This window comes from Nycticebus coucang, chromosome 17, assembly GCF_027406575.1.
Source record: "Nycticebus coucang isolate mNycCou1 chromosome 17, mNycCou1.pri, whole genome shotgun sequence".
In the NCBI taxonomy this organism is placed as follows: Eukaryota; Metazoa; Chordata; class Mammalia; order Primates; family Lorisidae; genus Nycticebus; species Nycticebus coucang.
In genome coordinates this window covers 39,355,974-39,375,176 of record NC_069796.1, presented here as the reverse complement: position 1 = coordinate 39,375,176, position 19,203 = coordinate 39,355,974, and the positions used below count along the sequence as shown (strand labels likewise).

Below are 19,203 nucleotides of genomic sequence, written 5' to 3'. Positions count from 1 at the left end.
CCGTGTCAGCCAACCTATAGCTGAGGAGGAAATGTCCGCCATTGGGCCCACTGGAGAACTTGGTCTAAAAGCGTGAGATTGTGCCCTCTGTGATTGCGGAAATGGCGGCGGCCACAGCAGGTCGGGGAATCGGGACAAAGCTGGGACTGCGTGAGATTCGCATCCACTTATGCCAGCGCTCACCCGGCAGCCAGGGTGTCAGGTGAGGGGCGGCGCGGTGAGACGGGAGGGCTTCGGAGACGCCGGGGTCATGACCTCGACCTCTCAGGTGTTAGGGAAGCCAGCGCAGACAGCACGGGCTGCGCTTTCTCCGGCCCCGCAGGGACTTCATTGAGAAACGCTATGTGGACGTGAAGAAGGCGAACCCCGACCTGCCCATCCTAATCCGCGAATGCTCCGACGTACAGCCTAAGCTCTGGGCCCGCTACGGTGAGTGCGGGACGCTGAAGGTCTGGGACTCTGGTGGGGGAACGAGGGTTAGAAAAGAGCAGGGACCTCACTGTGTCTTGAAAAAACCTGTGGAGGGTGGCGCCTGTGGCTCAGCCTCATATACCGAGGCTGGTGGGTTCAAACCCAGCCAGAGCCAGCTAAACGACAACTGCAAAAAAAAAAAAAAAATAGCCTGGCCTTTTGGTTGCCTGTAGTCCCAGCTACATGGGAGGCAAGAGAATAGTTTAAGCCCAGGAGTTGAAGGTTGCTGTGAGCTGTGTGCGGCCACAGCACTCTACCGAGGGCCACAATGTGAGACTCTGTCTCTACAAAAGAAAAAACCTGTGGAGAAAGAACTTGGACTTCAGCCTTGCTGTTAGCCTTGTTGCCTTGACGAAGTTTATATTTGCACGGTTGTATGAGGCAGCATCTATATGGAGGTTGACCAACTCCTTCGTAGGGACCAGGAGCTAACGTTTTTGTAGTTCAAAATAGGCTTCAGATAGAGAAGAGATGCTAGTTAATCCCTGTCAATGTGGAACCTTCCAAATAACGTGTAGCCAGTGTCAGTTCAGATAGTGTGCAAGAATCTCAATAATATGAAGAACTCAATGCTAGGCACTGTGCTGAGTGCTTTCCTGCCTAACTCTCATTTAATAATCATCAGTCATATGAGGGGGTGGATTCTTTTTTCTCATTGCAGAGATTAGAAAACAGAATGAAAACTCTACAGAACATACCTAAAGTAATGGGGCTAGAATATACATAATGAACCTTTACATTTGTTCCCCTTTCCTAGGATGCTGGTACCTCTCCCAGACTGCCATAGCTTGTACTTTGTTATTATTCAGGCTATTATTATTGTCAGAACTTACATACTGCCACCTCAAAAAGGCATTCCCTGACCAATTATGTAACAGTGCCTCTTGAGCTTTTTTATATTATCCTCTCCCTATATATTGTAATCTGAAAATTTCTTGTAATGTTGCCTAACACATTGTAGGTATGCAATAAATATTTATGCATTCTCTAGAATACCTTACCCATACTGAATAATGGGGTTTTAATTACAGCTTTTAACTATACTGTCCCCTAGGAATATCTGGGTGGGGGCAGGAGACAGTCACATGTAAGGAAAATTGCATCTAACAGTGGGCATCTGTAGTATAATATACAATAATAACTGGAGGAGGAAAAAGGTCTCCTTCCAAAAACCAGTAAATTACAAGGAGAGACAGACACGAGTAACTTAATTTGTGCTAGGTATTATGCTACATGGCATATGGAGACCACAGAATGGACACCAAGCCAAGCATAGGCCCACACAATATAGTGCTCATACTATTAATAATAAATGCCCACAGTGCCCCTTAAAGGCTCCCTGAAATGTCTTCTTTCTCGTTGTGGCCACTTAGAATCAGCCGAAATTCTAGTTGCACATGGGCTTCCGATATGTGTTTGAGACTTACTGTATTAATTCTAGGCATTCCAAATATACTTAGGTCATATCACTTTAGTATCCTTCCCAAATTAAAACTGTTAAAGACAAAAACCTCTTATTATACCGTGGTAGACTCGACAGTGCAGAATAAATACTAAGTCACCACCTTCTCTCCTCAGCATTTGGCCAAGAGAAGAATGTCTCGTTGAACAACTTCAGTACTGATCAGGTAACTAGAGCCCTGGAGAATGTGCTAAGTGGCAAAGCCTGAAACCTCAACTGAGGGTTAAAAGCAACAGCCCCAGAGCCTGGGCTCTGCTGGACTCAGAACAATATGGAAAGCTGTGTTCTGTTCCTTATAAAGCTTGTACTGTAAAATGCTGTTTCAGGGTGTACTTGTCCTCATTCTCCCCTGACCCCTTAATGTGCAACCACTGAGGCAAAGCATTTTATTTATAAAAATAAAACTTTATTCTGTCTCATCAAAAGCTACCTCTATTGAAGGAAAAAAACTGAGGGGTGGGGTTCCAGGGCCCCAGAATAAGAATGTCAATGAGTCCCTTCTGGTCCTCCTTGCCTGAACAGTGATGAGTTAAAGAGTAAGAGCTGGGGGTCTGACAATCTTGGCTTTTGGTATGGGAGAGCATGAGACCTAATTATGGTCCTAAAACTCCAGAAGGCTCTCCTCCTAAGAGAAAGTAGGCAAAAAAATGGAATCAAGAGGAGCAGAATAAATTGAGAAGCCAGGTCACCCATGAAGAGCTGTCTTCCAGAGAGCATGCACACGTTCCTGGAGCTGGGCCACCTCCTGATGCCTTTCCAGGGCCTTCAGCCCTGATTGCTGCAGAAAGGCCTGAACAGCCTGAGGGCAAGGAAGCAAAGGTTTAAAACATGGATCCCATGGCTCGGTGCCTGTAGGACAGTGGTTATGGCACCAGCCACATAACACCAAGGGTGGTAGGTTCAAACCCAGCCCAGGCCACCTAAACGATGACAACTACAATGGAAAAAAAAAAATATCCGGGTGTTGTGGCAGGTGCCTTTAGTCCCAGCTACTTGGGTGGCTGAGGCAAGAGAATCACTTAAGCCCAAAACTTTGAGGTTGCTGTGAGCTGTAATGCCACAACACTCTACCAAGGGCGACATAGTGAGACTCTGTCTCAAAAAAAAAAAAAAAAAAGACATGGATCCCTGGGTCCTTCAACCTGATTCCCACAGCTTCATAAGTTAGCCCACTTTTTGGAAGAGGGTGCACTCCCACAGACAATAAAGGTTCTAACCTGGAGCATATATTGGTTAGCCAGATCCACAGAAGAAACTATAATTAGGACTAGAAGGGAAGCGGGGGAGAGGGAGTGCCATTATGAGGCTTCAGAGCAGGGATAGTTGGAGACCAGGCCCAAAAACCTACCTCTGGCTGATACAGGAACAGCAGGTGCAGCAGCTCCAAACTCTGGCCCACTACTTCAATGTCTGAGACAGCCAGCATGTTCAACAAAGAGGGCAGCAGGGGCCCTGGCCATAGCTGCCGGCAGTAAGCAGGACCTTTCTCTGCAACATTGCACAGAACTGTGAGGACCTATAGATAGATAAGTATATAATCTCCACAAAGGATGAAAACCATAGATCATGATAGCTAAAATATATAGAATGCTGACCACCTGCGCAGGCACAGTGCAAAGCTCTTTTATATGCATGTTCTATAATCCCCACAACTGCCCTCTAAGGCAGAATTATTCCCAATTATAAATGAGAAGACTGAAGCTTAAGAGGATTTGTTGACTTGCCCAAGGATAGTAACCAGTAATCCAGTTTAGGGATTCACACCTGCACTGGGTCTGATGCCACACCATACCATACCACCAGCCAGCTCTCAACTAAGGGTACTTTTGGGGCTCAGGCCTGCTCCCCCTTTAAAGTCTTACCACCGAGTATTTGACTCAAGCAAGCCCAATACATACCATTACGCTCACCACATTAGAAACTGGCAACAGCTGCAAGAGGGGCTCAATCAGATCCAGGGAGAACAAGGAGGTACAGAAACTAGGACTGTTTGCTGAAAGAGAAGTATCTTTGTTTTTTTTTGTTTTTTTTTTTTGTAGAGACAGAGTCTCACTTTATGGCCCTCAGTAGAGTGCCATGGCGTCACACGGCTCACAGCAACCTCCAACTCCTGGGCTTAAGCGATTCTCTTGCCTCAGCCTCCCGAGTAGCTGGGACTACAGGCACCCGCCACAACGCCCAGCTATTTTTTTGATTGCAGTTCAGCCGGGGCCGGGTTTGAACCCGCCACCCTCAGTATATGGGGCCGGCGCCCTACCGACTGAGCCACAGGCGCCGCCCGAAAGAGAAGTATCTTAACTGGAGCCTGAACTGCTCCCCTACCAGTCCTACCCACCTCTGCCTAACCCATGAGGAAATACCCTAAAATCTAACCAGTAAGGTTGTTGAGGAGCCAGAGGCCCTCAGGAAGCAGGCTGGGCTGTTTCTGGAGGAAGAACTGCAGAAGGATAAATAAGGATGCCATAACACGTTCATCTCTGAGTTGCATTTGCTCTCCCATAGTCTCCACTACTGCTTCTGTTAGAAGGTTGCTTATACACCGAAGCACAGGGCATGCCAGCTACAAAGACAAATTGGGGGTCAGATGTAAGGAGGAATAGGTTACCTGAAGAGAAAGGGCAGATTATGAAGAAACAGTCTCCCAGACTTTGACTTGTGCTTTTCACCTACCAGTTCCAGTCCCGCATCCTCAGTTCTCTGGATATCCCCAGCCAAGTACAACAGCAGAAGCTCCAGAGTGGACAGAGCCCCATGGGTGATGAGCAGGGCATTGTTGACCTGGCTGGCAATGGGAAGCAAGCAGCCACTGTACAATTCTATCTTTAAACTGACAAACAGCCTAGGTCTGTGGTCTCCTGGACTCCAAAAAGAGGAAGGATCATAGAGGGATGAAAACTCACTGTAGCAATACCAAAAACTAAAGTTCAAAGACTTGAGTGTCATGGAAAGGAACCCCAGGGAAACTATGGCACTTCACAACTGGCCTGTGTTACCTGCAGATGATGTAATGAAGACACCAGGCAAACTCCACAGCCACCCCAGGGTTCAGCTTTGGACCAGGTTGCAACAATTGAAGCATGTGCTGAGGGAGAGTAGAGCCCAGAATGGAGCTGCTGGCAGAAACAGGGCTGTAAGTAGGAACCACAAAGATGCCAGTGGCTCTTCCCAAACCTTATAATAGTTGGCAAAATGCCCAAATCCAAAGCTCTTCCTGGCCAGACACATGGAGTTAAAACATGCAACAGCTATGGAAATCAAACATGAAGGCATCTAGGGTTTATACTACTGAGTGGGTGACGTCTGACTGTACATCTGCAGACACAATTTTACTTACGGAATGATTTTCTCTGAAGCTTCCTTAGCCTGTAAAAGCTGTGACAAAGCGTATCCAAGGGCTTCCAGCACAGCCACATGGGGAGACTAAAAGTAGACAAGGGAAGGATCTGATTCTAGAAGCTGGGTCATAAAGTCTGAGACATTCATTCAGCCCCATCGGCACAGAGGATGGAGGTACCTAGCCAAAGTAGGTGAGGCATGTGCAGAACAAGGAAAGGGTTGCCCAGGGAGAGAGACAGGAAGCACTTACTTGGATGCAGGTAGCCATGGCTGGAACAATGCCCTGTGGCAGAAGCTGCCTTCTCACAGCCTCACTCTCCACAATCAGGTTACCCAGTGTATACAGACACAGCTCCTGACAGCAGGCAACAAAAGCACTGGGCTTGGCCCAACTCTCATTGGGAAAGGGGGGTGCAGAGTGTCACAGCATGGGGAAGATGGAGATAGAGAGGATCTGTCCTCCATGTTTAGGAGAGGGTGGGGAGATAAGGGATGTATGCATGCATGGCTGTGGGCATGGAGGAAACAGGTTTTCTTCTTCTCCATACCTACCGGCTCAACTTGGACCCCAACGCACAATTTTTTCAGCTAAACGAAGAACATGGTGGGAAGAGACAGGACTTACTATGAAGTCTGAGCTGTGACCGGAGAGGTAGGTGAGGAGGTAAGAAGTGGCCGGCAGGCAAGCCTCAGCCACTGCAGACTGCTCAGAATGAGAGAGCTCATGCAGGCACCGAGCCGCCTCAAGCTGCAGCAGAGCCTGGTTACTGGTCAGGAGCCCCACCAGGGTCCGCATGCTGCCTTCCAGCCTACATGAGTTGAGCACCAGAGCCCTTCTTAGCCTGCAGTCCATCCCTCAGACTCCCAGCCATCCACTCACACCACCCACACTGACCGGATGAAGGTTTGCTGTGTCTCAGGGTGCTGCAAGCCTCGACGAAGGCTGACTAAAGCCCTCTCTCTGTCCTTTTCCTCTGTCCCCCGCTGGGCTAGCCTCAGGAACTGCTGGACCTAGAGCCCAGGGAAGGAAGAGGAGAACACATAGTTGGCAGGAAGCAAGTCCTGAGTTTCTCTCTGCCCACTTCACCTGTGAACCCTTCAGTATCATACTACCCTCAATACTTGTCAATCGCTAATCTAATAAGCACCAACCTTACAGTGGGGTAGACAGAAGTGGGAATCAGAACTGAGTTCTAACCAGCAAAGCCACTTAATCTACATGGATCCTGAACCTAAGTTTCCTCACCTAAAAAAGAAGAACAGTATCTACCCGGTCTTCTTACAGGGTTACGTCAAGGATAATACTTAAACCTCTCAGCCTGGCAAAGCCTGCCCTCCAGCCGTTCTCCTGATGCAATCTACACTTCAACACCATCTAGCATGAGTTGTTTTTGAAAACTACCAAGCTTTTGCATATGTTATTCATTCTGTCTGAGATACCCTCTCCAGATTCCCACTCTCTTGAGATTTCTGCTTATCACTGTCTCTGGAAAGTTAGCTCTTTGGGCTTCCTTTGGCAGATTTGAGTTTCTTGTGTGCTTCATATTTCCTTCCATATGACAAGAGGTAGCATTCTGTCTCTTTCACTAGGCTGGAGCACTTCAAAAAAAGGTACTCTATCTTACTTTATCTTTTATTTTTATTTATTTATTTATTTATTTGTAGAGACAGAGTCTCACTTTATCCCCCTTGGTAGAGTGCCATGACGTCACACGGCTCACAGCAACCTCCAGCTCTTGGGCTTATGCGATTCTCTTGCCTCAGCCTCCAGAGCAGCTGGGACTACAGGCGCCCGCCACAATGCCCAGCTTATCTTTTATTTTTTTAAGAGAGCATCTCACTCTGTTGCCCAGGCTAGAGTGCTGTGGCATCAGCCTAGCCACAGAAATATCAAAATCCTGGGTTTAAGCGATCCTCCTGCCTCAGCCTCCCAAGTAACTGGGAATACAGGTGCACACCACAAAGCCTGGCTAATTTTTCAATTTTTAGTAGAGATAGAGTCTCACTCTTGCTCAGACTAGTCTCAAACTCCTTACCTCAAATGATCCTCCTACCTCCAGCCTCTCAGAACACTAGGATTACAGGCATTAGCCACCGAACCTGGCCTGGGACTCTATCTTTTCATCTTTGTGTAACTCAGTGCCAAGCACACTGTCCTGGCATAAAGCAAGCACACAATGAATAAATAGTATAACTAGGCATTTGTGCTTTGTAAATATATTTATAAATATAGACAATACAAACATGGGGGATACTCATGCTTGCTGAATAAATCTTTTCATTTATTCATTTAATAAATACTGAGCATCTACTATATGCCAGACATTGTACAGGCATCTAGGCTCTCAATGATGACAAATAAGACAGGGTCTAAGTTTTGCTGGGTTTAAAGTGTCCTCTAGAGAGGAGCTCCAGGACAATGAGCTATGATCAACCCACTGCACTCTGGCCTAGGAAATAGAGACCCTGTCTCAAAAAAAAAAAGAAAGAAAAATCTAGTTGGAGAGATAATAAAAAAGCAAACAATTAGTGATTATATTCTGCAGAAAACAGGCTATCAAGACAGAATACAAAAAGAAACATGCAAAAGATGGAGAAAAGCCTGATATATTGTTCCAGGAACTGAAAAGCGGACAGCAGCTGGGATGAGTACTGATAAAGTTGGAAGTTGGCAGAGGCCATGGTAGGTTCTGCAGGTCACAGTAAGGATTTTGTTGTTTTTTTTGTTTGTTTGTTTGTTTATTTGGTTGCAGTTTTTGGCCATGGCTGGATTTGAACCTGCCACCTCTGGTATATGGGCCTGCTGCCCGACAGGAAGGATTTTGGTCTTTGCATTTTTAAGAGACGAACTGGGGGAAGCAAGCTTAGATGTGGGGTGAACACACATCTGTGTGTGTTTAGGAGGCTGCTGTAAGAGAATAAATGGTGGTGGCAGCTGTGATGGCAAGGCATGTAAAGATCTCAGATCTCTTTGGGAGGTAAGATAGGCCACGACTTGATAGACTGATTTGGAGATGTGGGACAAAGAGCTGTGGCGGATGAGTCTCAGGTTTCTGGATGGTAAGCGTAGCGGGATCGCGTTCAAGTTTAAGGCGGACCGGGCGGCGCCCGTGGCTCAAGCAGTAGGGCGCTGGCCTCATAAGCCAGAGGTGGCGGGTTCAAACCTGGCCCTGGCCAAAAAAAAAAAAAAAAGTTTAAGGCGGACCATCTACATTCCCAATAGCCTGGCTTCTTTACTCCTCTAGACGCGAGGGGTGGAGTTTGGCCCCAGTGGGCGTGGACTGCAGCGCGTGCCCGCCCTGCCCTGCCCCCTCACCTCTGCCTCCCCAAGGATCGCAACCACACAACCTTCTCCGGATTCGTCCGGGGCGTCGTCTCTCAGCAGCCTCTTGCTGACCAGCTGCTGCTCCCTCCGCGCCTTCCGCAGTGCTGGGGGCAGAGGAGCCGGCTAAGCGTGGTAGGGGTGCCCAGAAACCGCAGCTCCGAAACCGGGACATTGGGAGGAATTATCTCATAATATATCTCCGACTGCCGTACCCCTATCCTCCCGAGCTCCTTTGCCCGCCCACACCTGCTTCCCTCTCCCGTCGGCGGCCCCGTAGCTCCTCTACTCCGCAGACCACTGGCCTGAGGCGGCCCAGCCGTCGGCTCCACATGGTGGCGCTACAGGAAATTCCCAAGCACGCTGGGCTCAGAAGACTCGACCGACCGCGCAGTCGCTGCGCAGGGAGACAATAGGCGGGGCAGACACAAGGGGTGGGGCACTGCGCGAAGTGAGGGCGGGGGGAAGCGCGGGAGCGAACGGGGCGGGGCGAAGTGCGTTTGCGCGGGGGAGAGGGGCGGAGCGAGTCCGGAGCACTCCCGGCTGCCTGTGGTTTCTCTTCCCGTTTGTAAGAAAGTAATTCAACTCCGACCTCGGCCGCCCAGGTAGTATGTCTGTCAACTCAGCGAACACAACCTCTCTACCCGCAACACACTGTAATCTAGATAAACATTAAAAATAAACGGAGCTAATAGCTGGGCGCTGTGGCGGGCGCCTGTGGTCCCAGCTACTCGGGAGGCTGAGGCAGGAGAGTCGCTTAAGCCCGGGAGTTGGAGGTTGCTGTGAGCTGTGTGAGGCCACGGCACTCTACCGAGGGCCATAAAGTGAGACTCTGTCTCTACAAAAAAAATAAAAATAAAAATAAACGGAGCTCTGGAAAAAAGCCGCATTGCCATTTCACCAAATAACACCGTTACCACTGACAAGCACTGCTGTCTAATGCGCTGCTGTCCACACCTACCATTATTCCCACTTTATGGGTCAGGAAAATGAGAAAGATGTAATATTTCACCGATTTGCATAAAAGTTAATTCCCACTATTTGGGGGATAAAATAATTCTTTGATCAAATGTTGAGCACCACTAGTCAACTAGGCACTCAGGAAACACCAGGGAATAAAAAACCCTATTCCTGGCTTGGCGCCCATGCCTCAAGTGGCTAAGGCGCCAGACAAATACACCTGAGCTGGTGGGTTGGAATCCAGCCCGGGCCAGCCAAACGACAATGACGGCTGCAACCAAAAAAAAAAAAAAAAAAAATAGCCTGGCGTGTGGCGGGCGTCTGTAGTCCCAGCTACTTGGGAGGCGGACGCAGGAGTATCACTTGAGCCCAGTAGTTGGAGGTTGCTGTGAGCTGTGATGGGCACTCTACCCTCAAGCGACAGCTTGAGGCTCTGTCTCAAAAAAAAAAACAAAAAAAACCCTATTCCTTACCCTCAAAATCGGAATAGTGGTCAAGTAAGCCCTATATGGTCTAATCCCTGCATACCTCTCCAGTCTCTACTGAAAGGGCACCTCACTTTACTCATCTCTTCTGGGATCTTCTCTTTGTTTCCTAAACAAGCCCTTCTCTTTTCCTCCTTCAGCCCTGGGGTTTTGCACAGGCTGTCCCCTCTACCTGGAACCCTGTCTCTGCCCTCTACCAGCATTCTTCCCTTAAAACTATCCTCAAGATCCCACTTCCAACGTTACCTACTGAAAAGCATTGGACCAGTGCCCCTATTATGAGAACCTACAGCACCATTTACTTCTTTATAACCTTTTTTACAGCTATTATTCAATTACATTGTAATTGTTTGATGTCCCCTTCACTGGTCCAAGAGGTTAGGGTCCTGGTGGCCCTTAAGAATTTTTGTGGGAGGCCTGTAATTTTTAGAAAGCTGCTACTTAGGCAAAAGTACAAGTAAGGATAAATCCAGGTTGTTCTTCAAACCAACTTCCCTCCCTTGAATTTAATTCTAAAATCAATCAATGAAGTCTTCAATCTCTTCCATAAAATAGCCAGTTAAATATTATTTACAGACCATCATGCTGTCCTCACAACTTTTCTGCAGGCCATTCTAATCCCCCAGACAGCCATTTATTGAGCACCTGCTATGTACTATGCTCTGGCTGGGAATAGGGCCTGGGTCTTGAGCCCTTCCTCATGCAATAGCCTGGTGTCTTTTCTCCTCCTCCTCCTCTTCCTTTTTTTTTTTTTTTTCCCAGACAGGGTCTCTTTGCCTGAGGTAGGGTGCAATGGCATCATCATAGTTCACTGCAACTTCAAACTTTGGGGTTTTCAGTAATTGTCCTGCCTCAGCCTCCTGAGTAGCCAGGACTTTAGGCATGTGCCACCTCCCTGGGGTAATTTTTTTTTTTTTGATTTTTTTTTGAGTTTGACTCAAACTCTCGAGACAGAGTTCTACCCTACGCCCTGAGCAGAGGGGAATGGCATCGTAGCTCACTGCAACCTTAGACGCGGGCTGTGGACATCCTGCTGCCTCAGCCTCTGAAGCCGCTGGGATTACAGGCGCTCGCCATGGCGCCCAGCTGGGTTTTTCCATTTTTTTCCATGAGTCAGGATCTCACTCTCGCTCAGACAAGCTTCGAACTCCTGAGCTCAAGTAATCCTCCCTCCTCAGCCTCCCACAGTGCTGGGATTACAGGCATGAGCCACGGCGCCCGGCTGGTAATTTTTTTTTTTTTAACAGAATCTCATTCTGTTGTCCTAGACTAGAGTGCCATGACATCATCATAGCTCATGGAAATCTCAAACTCTTGAGCTCAAGTGATCCCCTTGCCTCAGCCTCCCACTATAACCACCTGTCACAATGCCAAACTAAATTTTTTCTTTTTTTAGTAGAGACAGGGTCTCACTCTTGTTCCAGCTTGTCTCAGACTCCTGAGTTCAAGTAATCCACCCACCTTGGCCTCCCAGAATGTTAGGATTACAGGTGTTAGCCACCATGCCAGGCCTTGATAATTTTTATTATTTTTATTTTTATTTAGAAACAGGGGTCTCATTATGTTGCCCAGGCTGAAAAGGCTGGATTCTAAATTTTATTCCTGCTGGGAAAGATGAAACTAATTCCCAGACAAAATCTGTGTTCTTCCCAGTGTCTGCTCAGACAGTTACAGCTACCCAAAATGCCCTTCTGCACCTGGCTACACTGTTAACACTGTAAGAACCAGTTCCATGTCCTGTCTTCTACAAGGCAGTCTGTTCCTTTCTCCAGAGCCCCCACAAACCTTTGGTTTCTCTACTGTAAAAGAATCCTCTGCACTATGGACTGTAGTTCTGGGTTCGTGTTTGCTTCCCCACAACGTACTGCAACACTTGAGAGACCATGTCTTGGCCACATTTGCATCCCAGGGCTTGCTACCACCCCTGGAACTTACAGACAAATAATAGATATTTGATGAATCAAGGTAGAGTGGGGGATCTTTGAAGAGCCATCATTGCCCCTCTTAGCTTGGACCTCCTCACCCAGAGTGCCTCCCCTCAAGAGCTAGACTTCAGTGGCTTGGTTTCTCTGAGTACAGAGAGTCTGAGGAAGAGAAACAGCATTCAAGGCTACCCTCAATGGATTCCATGCCTGGCTGTCTCACATTGGGTTAGTGTATTCAACATTGAGCTATACTCACAGCTTGGTCCCCAGGGATGACCTGGTGTGGGATTGGGGCATGGCCCAGGGTATCATGCTATCCCAACTAGACACAGGGGGCAGTGATGAGCCTCCTTGTTTGGGTCAAAAACAGATGTGCAGCTACTTCTCCACTGCAGGGAACCATGGGTTTTTTAAAAGATTTTCATGTATTTCCTTCCCCAGACATCTAGGGATGTGGGCCTTCGAGGATTGTTGTAGATGCATATTCCCTACCCTCACCCTCTAGGACACTTGCTTTCTTTTTTTTCATGGCAAAATCCTCATTCAGCATGGGCCCATCCCTTCCTTCCTGGCACAAAGAAATTGTGCTGAGGGGAAGGCAACATGATGTAAGTGGGATAATTGATTCCAAACACCCTGCTTCTAGCCAGGTGCTGTGGCATGCACAGGTAATCCCAGACTGAGGTGGGAGGATTGCTTGAGCCCAGAGGTTCAAGATCAACCTGGGCAACACAGCAAGACCTCCTCTCAAAAGAATAAGAAAGAAAGAAAAGAAAAAGAGAAGAAAAATTAGAAATACCTTGCTTTCCAATTTCAGGCCAAAAAATAGAGAATGTAAATGATCCAGTTACTTGGCCAACAGATCCTTGTTAAACACCTCTACTTTTAAGAAAATTAATCCTTTTTAAAAAAATGCATGAGAAAAAAAAACAGGAAGGGAAGTTTTTCTTCAGACCAACTTCCTTCTAAGTTGGTCTAACCTAATTCTACCCGTTGGATCTAATAAATGAAGGTCGCAATCTCTTCCACATCCAGTTAAATATCTGAGGACATTCAGAGGCTTGGATTTGGGCGAGAGATTAACAGTATCCAAGACCAGAAAGAAGTTAAATAAACTAATAGGGCCGAACTGCTGGAATATTGGGGGTGGGGATATTGCGTACAAAACTGGCCTAAAACACAGAGGATCATTCTTTCCCAATAAACATGAGAAAAGCCTCAGGCCACCTGAGTCATCAAGGCACTCACTCACTGCTTCCTGGGGCATCTTAGTCATCAGGACACCGCCTGGGACAGAGCGTCCTGGATGCCCTGCAGAATCCTTCACGTTGCCACCCTTCTCCCTGCAACATCCTTTATTGCAATATTTGCCAGAACGGAAGTGGGGGGTGGGCGGTTGGGAGGACAAGCGGTAGGGAGGTAGCCAGCCTTTAACAGAGGAGTGGACAGAATGACATCCCAGGATTACATAAACTCTTAGAGGCCACTAAAGAGTTCACAAGCGTGAAGCCTTGAAACCAGCGGGTGCCGCCGCTTTATAGGAAAAAAGCCAAAGCCCTTCCCAGAGCCTGTCAGGGCCTTAGAGGCTCTGAGGGACTCAATATGGTGAGTGTACGGTCTTGGGGTCTAATGTGGGCCAGTGGAGGAAACCCAGGGTCCGGAAGGGGCCTCCATGACCCCTCTCTCTCCCCAGGAGCGTGCGCCCTGCTTGCTGCTGCTGCTGCTACCGCTACTCGTGCGTGTTTCTGCAGCCATGCCAGAGCCCTGTGAGGTGGACGAAGAAGATGTCCGCTGCTTTTGCAACTTCTCGGGACTTCAGCCCGAGTGGACCGAAGCAATGCAGTGTATGGTTGCTGTCGAGGTGGAGATCCGCGGCGGCGGCCACAGCCTGGAGCCGTTTCTAAAGCGCGCCAAGGACTACGAAGACCCGCGACAGTACGCGGACATGATCAGGGCTCTGCGTGTGCGGAGGCTCACAGTGGGTGCTGCGCGAGTTCCTGCTCGATTACTGCTCGGCGTTCTGCGTGTGCTAGGGTACTCTCGCCTCAAGGAACTGACACTGGAGGACCTAGAGGTCACCGGCACCCTGCCGCCGCCGCCTCTGGAAGCCGTGGGGCCTGCGCTCTCCACCTTGCGCCTCCGTAATGTGTCGTGGGCGGTAGGGGGGTCCTGGCTATCCGAGCTGCAGCAGTGGTTCAGGCCAGGGCTCAAGGTACTGAACATTGCCCAAGCACACTCCCTTGCCTTTTCCTGCGAACAGGTGCGCACCTTCCCCGCCCTCACCACCCTAGATCTGTCTGACAATCCTGGACTGGGCGAACGCGGACTGATGGCGGCTCTCTGTCCCCACAAGTTCCCCGCCCTCCAGAATCTAGCGCTGCGCAACACAGGGATGCAGACGCCTAAAGGCGTGTGCACTGCACTGGGGGCGGCAGGGGTGCAACTCCACTGCCTAGACCTCAGCCACAACTCACTTAGCTCAACCGCAAGTTCCAGCGCTCCCGAGTGCGTCTGGCCTAGCAAGCTAAACTCCCTCAATCTGTCGTTTGCTGAGCTACAGCAGGTGCCTAAAGGACTGCCGGCCAAGCTCAGCGTGCTCGATCTTAGCTGCAATAGGCTGAATAGGGCGCCAAGGCCAGATGAGCTGCCCAAGGTGGATAACCTGACACTGAATGGTAATCCCTTCTTGGTCTCTGAAGCCTCTATCCCACAAGAGAACTTGAAGAATTCGGGCGTGGTCCCAGGCTGTGCACATTCGCCCCTGTCACTGGGGGTGTCAGGAACTCTGGCGCTGCTCCGAGGGGCACAGGCCTTTGCCTAAGGCCCAAGGAAGAATGGACTCAGATTGTCCTGGCTTCACGGGAGCCCCGTAAGAACATTCAGGACTTCTTGACCAAGCAACCCTTTATTAAAATCTTAAGCAGTGGGTCCATGTCTTCATTTAACAGACCTTTACTGGCTGTCCGTTGAGTGGTGGGTACAGTGCTAGAAGGGGGAATCCATCATACTTAGGCTTTCTTCATTCTAACTCTCTAGGAACTCCATTTGCCCTGCCCCCAAGGAAAGAACTGCAGGGGCATAAGGGACAGAGAAATGTTGCCTAGCTAGGGTTATGTGGGAGAAATGCGTGTTTGTGCAGTCAGAGTTTTCAGTCAGATTACTGGCACCTAGGTTAAAGGATATTTGAAGGGTAAACATAACTTGGAAGATACAGAATGTTTCCTCTCCCGGGCATGTTCCAAGAGCCAGCTTCTGCCTTTTGAAAGTAATAAAACCCAGGGCAGGACATGTGGCTCAGTGAGTACGGTGCCAGTCCCATATACGAAGGGTGGCGGGTGCAAACCCGGCACTGGCCAAACTGCAACAAAAAATAGGGTGCTGTGGTGGGTGCCTGTAGTCCCAGCTACTCAGGAGGCTGAGGCAAAAGAATCTCCTGAGTCCAAGAGCTGGAGGTTGCTGTGGGCTGTGATACCACAGCACTCTACTGAGGGCAACAAAGTGAGACTCTGTCTCTAAAAAAAAAAAAAGAAAGAAAAAGGGTGGCGCCTGTGGCTCAGTCAGTAAGGCGCCAGCCCCATATACCGAGGGTGGCGGGTTCAAACCCGGCCCCGGCCAAATTGCAACCAAAAAATAGCCGGGCGTTGTGGCAGGCGCCTGTAGTCCCAGCTACTCGGGAGGCTGAGGCAAGAGAATCGCTTAAGCCCAGGAGTTGGAGGTTGCTGTGAGCTGTGTGATGCCACGGCACTCTACTGAGGGCCATAAAGTGAGACTCTGTCTCTACAAAAAAAAAAAAAAAAGAAAGAAAGAAAGTAATAAAACCCAGAGACATTTGATAGGACTCTCTTCCCCCCATCCCAATCTCATGTCTGTCTCATGCCCCCTCCCCCCAACTCAGGGATGAGGGGCATTGGTGCCTCCTGTTCTATATGAGCTCTGTGTTTCATAAATTTCAGGAGTCTTCTCTTGTGTTGTAAAACTGCTCCTACCCATGGGTACCGTGTCACCCCCATATAATGGGGAATTTGGGCATGGGGAGCTGATGCAAGATACAGTCTGTCCTGAATCAGATAGCTTGTGTTTTCTTAGTACATATGTGGATAACCTTTTCAGGCTGACTCTGATTTGCAAATAGGATAGCATCTTAGGCCCTTCACAACTTCAGAATAAATAGGATGTGCCCTCTAAACCACATCAACTCAGAGACCTAGGATATCATCCACCAAGAGGTGCTATGTCCTCTGAGTCCCATCTTCATTTAAACAAGGAGGCAGCCTCAGGGCCTGTGGCTCAGTGGCTAGGGCACTGGCCACATAGACCGGGGCTGGCAGGTTCGAACCTGACCCGGGCCTGCCAAAAACAATGACAACTACAACAACAACAAAAATAGCCAGGCGCTGTGGTGGGCGCCTGTAGTCCCAGCTACTTGAGAGGCTGAGGCAAGAGAACCACTTAAGCCCAAGAGTTTGAGGTTGCTGTTAGCTGTGATGCCACATCACTTTACCAAAGGTGACATAGTGAGACTCTATCTCAAATAAATAAATAATAAAAAAAATAAACAAGGAGAGAGCCACATCCATCAGGGAGGTAGACACCTGCCTCATGGGAGACATGTAAGAGGGATGGGAGGAGGAATATAAGCCCAGAGACCCACTCCTGCCTGCCTCTGGCCAGTGTCCAGAGCCACACGAATAGGAATGGGGAATGGAGATTAACGTTGGGAGAGTTACAGAGGTCACCAGAATCAGATTCAAAGAACATTGGAAAACAGCTAAATTAGCTGGATCCACTGGAATGTTCCCAAAGGGCCTTCAATCAGCCTCTAGGGAGATTTCTAGTATCAGAAAATTAATCACGTCAAGGCAGTCTCTGATATTTGAATACCTCTGACCACACATCAAACAGTTACAGAACACCCATTCCACTTCAGGCCCTGTGTTACAGCGTGGTATACAAAGATAAATCACAAGTATCAGTGCCATTAGGGAATTCTCAATCCAGTAAGGGAGACAGAGCACATAAAAGATAGTTGCGATTGAATAAGAATGAGGAACTAATTCTATAGATGAAGGTGATCCTAGGAAACCTTTGTAGAAGATAAAACTTTTAATCCAGATTTTTTAATTTTTATTTTTCTGTTTTTGAGACAAAGTCTCGCTCTGTCTCCCTGGGTAGTGCTGTGGCATCATAGCTCACAGCAACCTCAAACTCCTAGGCTCAAGCAATCCTCTTGCCTCAGCCTCCCAAGTAGCTGGGACTATAGGCATGTGCCACCAAGCTTGACTACATTTTTTCTGTTTTTAGTAGAGATGGGGTTTTGCTCTTGCTCAGACCAGTCTGAAACTCCCGAGCTCAAGGGAGCCTCCTGCTTTGGCCTCCCAGAATGCCAGGATTACAGGCATGAGCCACTGCACCTGGCCTTTCAATATGGACCTTGAGACATGAATATAATTTCCTCAGGAAGGACATCTCAGGCAAAAAAGGACAGCATATTTAAAGGCTCAGAAACCTTAAAGTAGATGATCAAACCTGGGAATTATAAATCGTTTAGTAGAGCTGGAGATCATGGTAATGGAAACTGGGGGCATTCATTCATCTGTTTTGTGTCAGCCACTATGCCAGTCCTAGGAATGTAGCAGGAATAAAGCAGAACTTTCTGTTCATAAGGAGTTCAGTTTTTACCTAGATGGCAGGTGCTGTGGACTAAACATGTCCTCTCAAAATTCATGGATTGAAGCCCCACCCCACAGTATGGCAGTTTGGGAAATGGGGCCTCTGAGGAAGTAATTAAGGTTAAGTGAGGTTATAAGGGTAGATCCCTGATCCAACAGAATTAGTGTCCTTGTGAGAGGAGACACCAAAGAGCTCATGTATGCTCTTTTCCCGAGCCCTTCACTAAGAAAAGGCCATGTAAAGACACTGTGAGAAGGCACACATGTATAAATCAGGAAGAGCCTTCATCAAAATCCAGTCACACAGGCATATTAATCTGGAACTTCTAGTCTCCAGAATTATTGAGAACATAAATTTCTGTTGTTTAAGCCACCCAGTGTATAGTATTTTGTTATGGAAGCCAGAAATAAGACAATGGTGGTTATAGCTGATTGGAACAAGTGTTATGAAGAAAAGTAAAAGAGAGAAAAAGAGCAGACAGTATTGAGAATTGATACATTACACAGGTTGAGTATCTCTTAGCCAAAATGCTTGGGACCAGTAGTGTTTTGGATTCTTTTGGATTTTGGAATATTGGCATATACATAATGAGATGTCTTGAGGACTGGGATCCAAGTCTAAACACAAAATTTGTTTATGTTTTATATATACCCTACATAGATACTCGGAAGTTAATTTTATATAGTATTTTTAATAATTCTGTGCATGAAACTGTTTTGGCTTTTTTGATTGTGACCTGTCCTATGAGGTCAGGTGTGGAATCGTCCACTTGTGGTGTTATGTTGGTGCTCAAAGAGTTTCAGATTTTGAAGCATTTTCCAGTTTGGATTTTCAGATTAGGGTTGCTCAACCTGTATTTTCAGAAAAGATCTCTCTGATAAGGAATACAAAAGAGCCCCCCTGATCTAGATCTCACTTAATGAGGTTTTAGTTACTTGTGGTCAATATCAATCTAGAGATAGTAAATAGAAAATTCTAGAAATAAACAAATGATAAGTTTTTAAGTTGCATGTCATTCTTATGAGATCTCATGCAGTCCCACTCTATCCCACCTGGAATGTAAGTCATGTTTTTGACCAGCATATCCACCCTGTAGATGCTACCTGACATTAAGACACTTAGGAGCTATCTCAGTTATGAGATTGGCCATCATTGTATATCTCTGCTTATGATCAATAATCTTTTTTTTTTTTTTTTGAGACAGAGCCTCAGCTGTTGCTGTGGGTAGAGCGCCATGGCATCATAGCTCACAGCAACCTCAAACTCCTGGACTCAAGCGAGTCTCCTGTCTCCATCTCCCAAGTATCTGGGACTACAGGCGCCCACCACAACGCCCAGCTATTTTTTGGTTGCAGCCATCATTGACGTTTGGCGGGCCCGGGCTGGATTCAAACCCGCCAGCTTAGGTGTATGTGGCTGGCGCCTTAGCCACTTGAGCCACAGGTGCCGAGCCTCAATAATCTGTATTTTACTTTATAATAGCCCTCAATGTTGGCAATTTGGATATGCCAGAGAAAAGTTGTAAAGTGAAAAGGTAAACTTTAAGTGAAAAGGTAAACTCGGCCTCCCAAT

General features: G+C 47.8%; 3 protein-coding genes across 7 annotated transcripts; 2 read left to right on the top strand and 1 right to left on the bottom strand.

The window, feature by feature from the left end:
* Positions 1 to 18: 18 nt before the first annotated feature.
* Positions 19 to 2,249, top strand: NDUFA2 (NADH:ubiquinone oxidoreductase subunit A2). Its single transcript, XM_053566613.1, has 3 exons — positions 19 to 202; positions 323 to 429; positions 2,050 to 2,249. Exons 1-3 carry the CDS (start codon positions 102 to 104, stop codon positions 2,139 to 2,141), a joined length of 300 nt encoding a protein of 99 aa, XP_053422588.1. The 5' UTR covers positions 19 to 101; the 3' UTR covers positions 2,142 to 2,249.
* A 74-nt stretch (positions 2,250 to 2,323) lies between these two features.
* On the bottom strand, positions 2,324 to 9,037 carry TMCO6 (transmembrane and coiled-coil domains 6). 5 transcript variants are annotated; one of them, XM_053566608.1, is made up of 12 exons: positions 8,841 to 9,037; positions 8,586 to 8,698; positions 6,165 to 6,280; positions 5,895 to 6,078; positions 5,520 to 5,624; positions 5,268 to 5,353; positions 4,927 to 5,061; positions 4,604 to 4,715; positions 4,307 to 4,493; positions 3,832 to 3,926; positions 3,282 to 3,449; positions 2,324 to 2,732 (listed from the first exon to the last, which is right to left on the bottom strand). In XM_053566608.1, the coding sequence occupies exons 1-12, from the start codon at positions 8,923 to 8,925 to the stop codon at positions 2,619 to 2,621; spliced, it is 1,500 nt and encodes a 499-aa protein (XP_053422583.1). In that variant the 5' UTR covers positions 8,926 to 9,037; the 3' UTR covers positions 2,324 to 2,618. The 5 variants fall into 5 exon arrangements, with proteins under 5 accessions (XP_053422583.1, XP_053422584.1, XP_053422585.1 ...); XM_053566609.1 differs by having other exon boundaries at positions 4,927 to 5,046; XM_053566610.1 differs by having other exon boundaries at positions 4,927 to 5,043.
* Positions 9,038 to 13,367: 4,330 nt separating this feature from the next.
* Positions 13,368 to 14,887, top strand: CD14 (CD14 molecule). Its single transcript, XM_053566660.1, has 2 exons — positions 13,368 to 13,566; positions 13,655 to 14,887. The coding sequence occupies exons 1-2, from the start codon at positions 13,564 to 13,566 to the stop codon at positions 14,780 to 14,782; spliced, it is 1,131 nt and encodes a 376-aa protein (XP_053422635.1). The 5' UTR covers positions 13,368 to 13,563; the 3' UTR covers positions 14,783 to 14,887.
* The last annotated feature ends 4,316 nt before the right edge of the window (positions 14,888 to 19,203 follow it).

Excerpts from the sequence above, each read along its gene's own strand:
- NDUFA2 (XM_053566613.1), top strand. The coding sequence starts at position 102 with ATGGCGGCGGCCACAGCAGGTCGGGGAATCGGGACAAAGCTGGGACTG. Across the intron at positions 203-322 it reads CCCGGCAGCCAGGGTGTCAG|GGACTTCATTGAGAAACGCT; the intron begins GTGAGGGGCGGC and ends CCGGCCCCGCAG. Across the intron at positions 430-2,049 it reads TAAGCTCTGGGCCCGCTACG|CATTTGGCCAAGAGAAGAAT; the intron begins GTGAGTGCGGGA and ends TTCTCTCCTCAG.
- TMCO6 (XM_053566608.1), bottom strand. The coding sequence starts at position 8,925 with ATGTGGAGCCGACGGCTGGGCCGCCTCAGGCCAGTGGTCTGCGGAGTA. Across the intron at positions 4,494-4,603 it reads AGGATGCGGGACTGGAACTG|CTGGCATGCCCTGTGCTTCG; the intron begins GTAGGTGAAAAG and ends TTGTCTTTGTAG. Across the intron at positions 2,733-3,281 it reads TGTTCCTGTATCAGCCAGAG|GCTGTTCAGGCCTTTCTGCA; the intron begins GTAGGTTTTTGG and ends CCTTGCCCTCAG.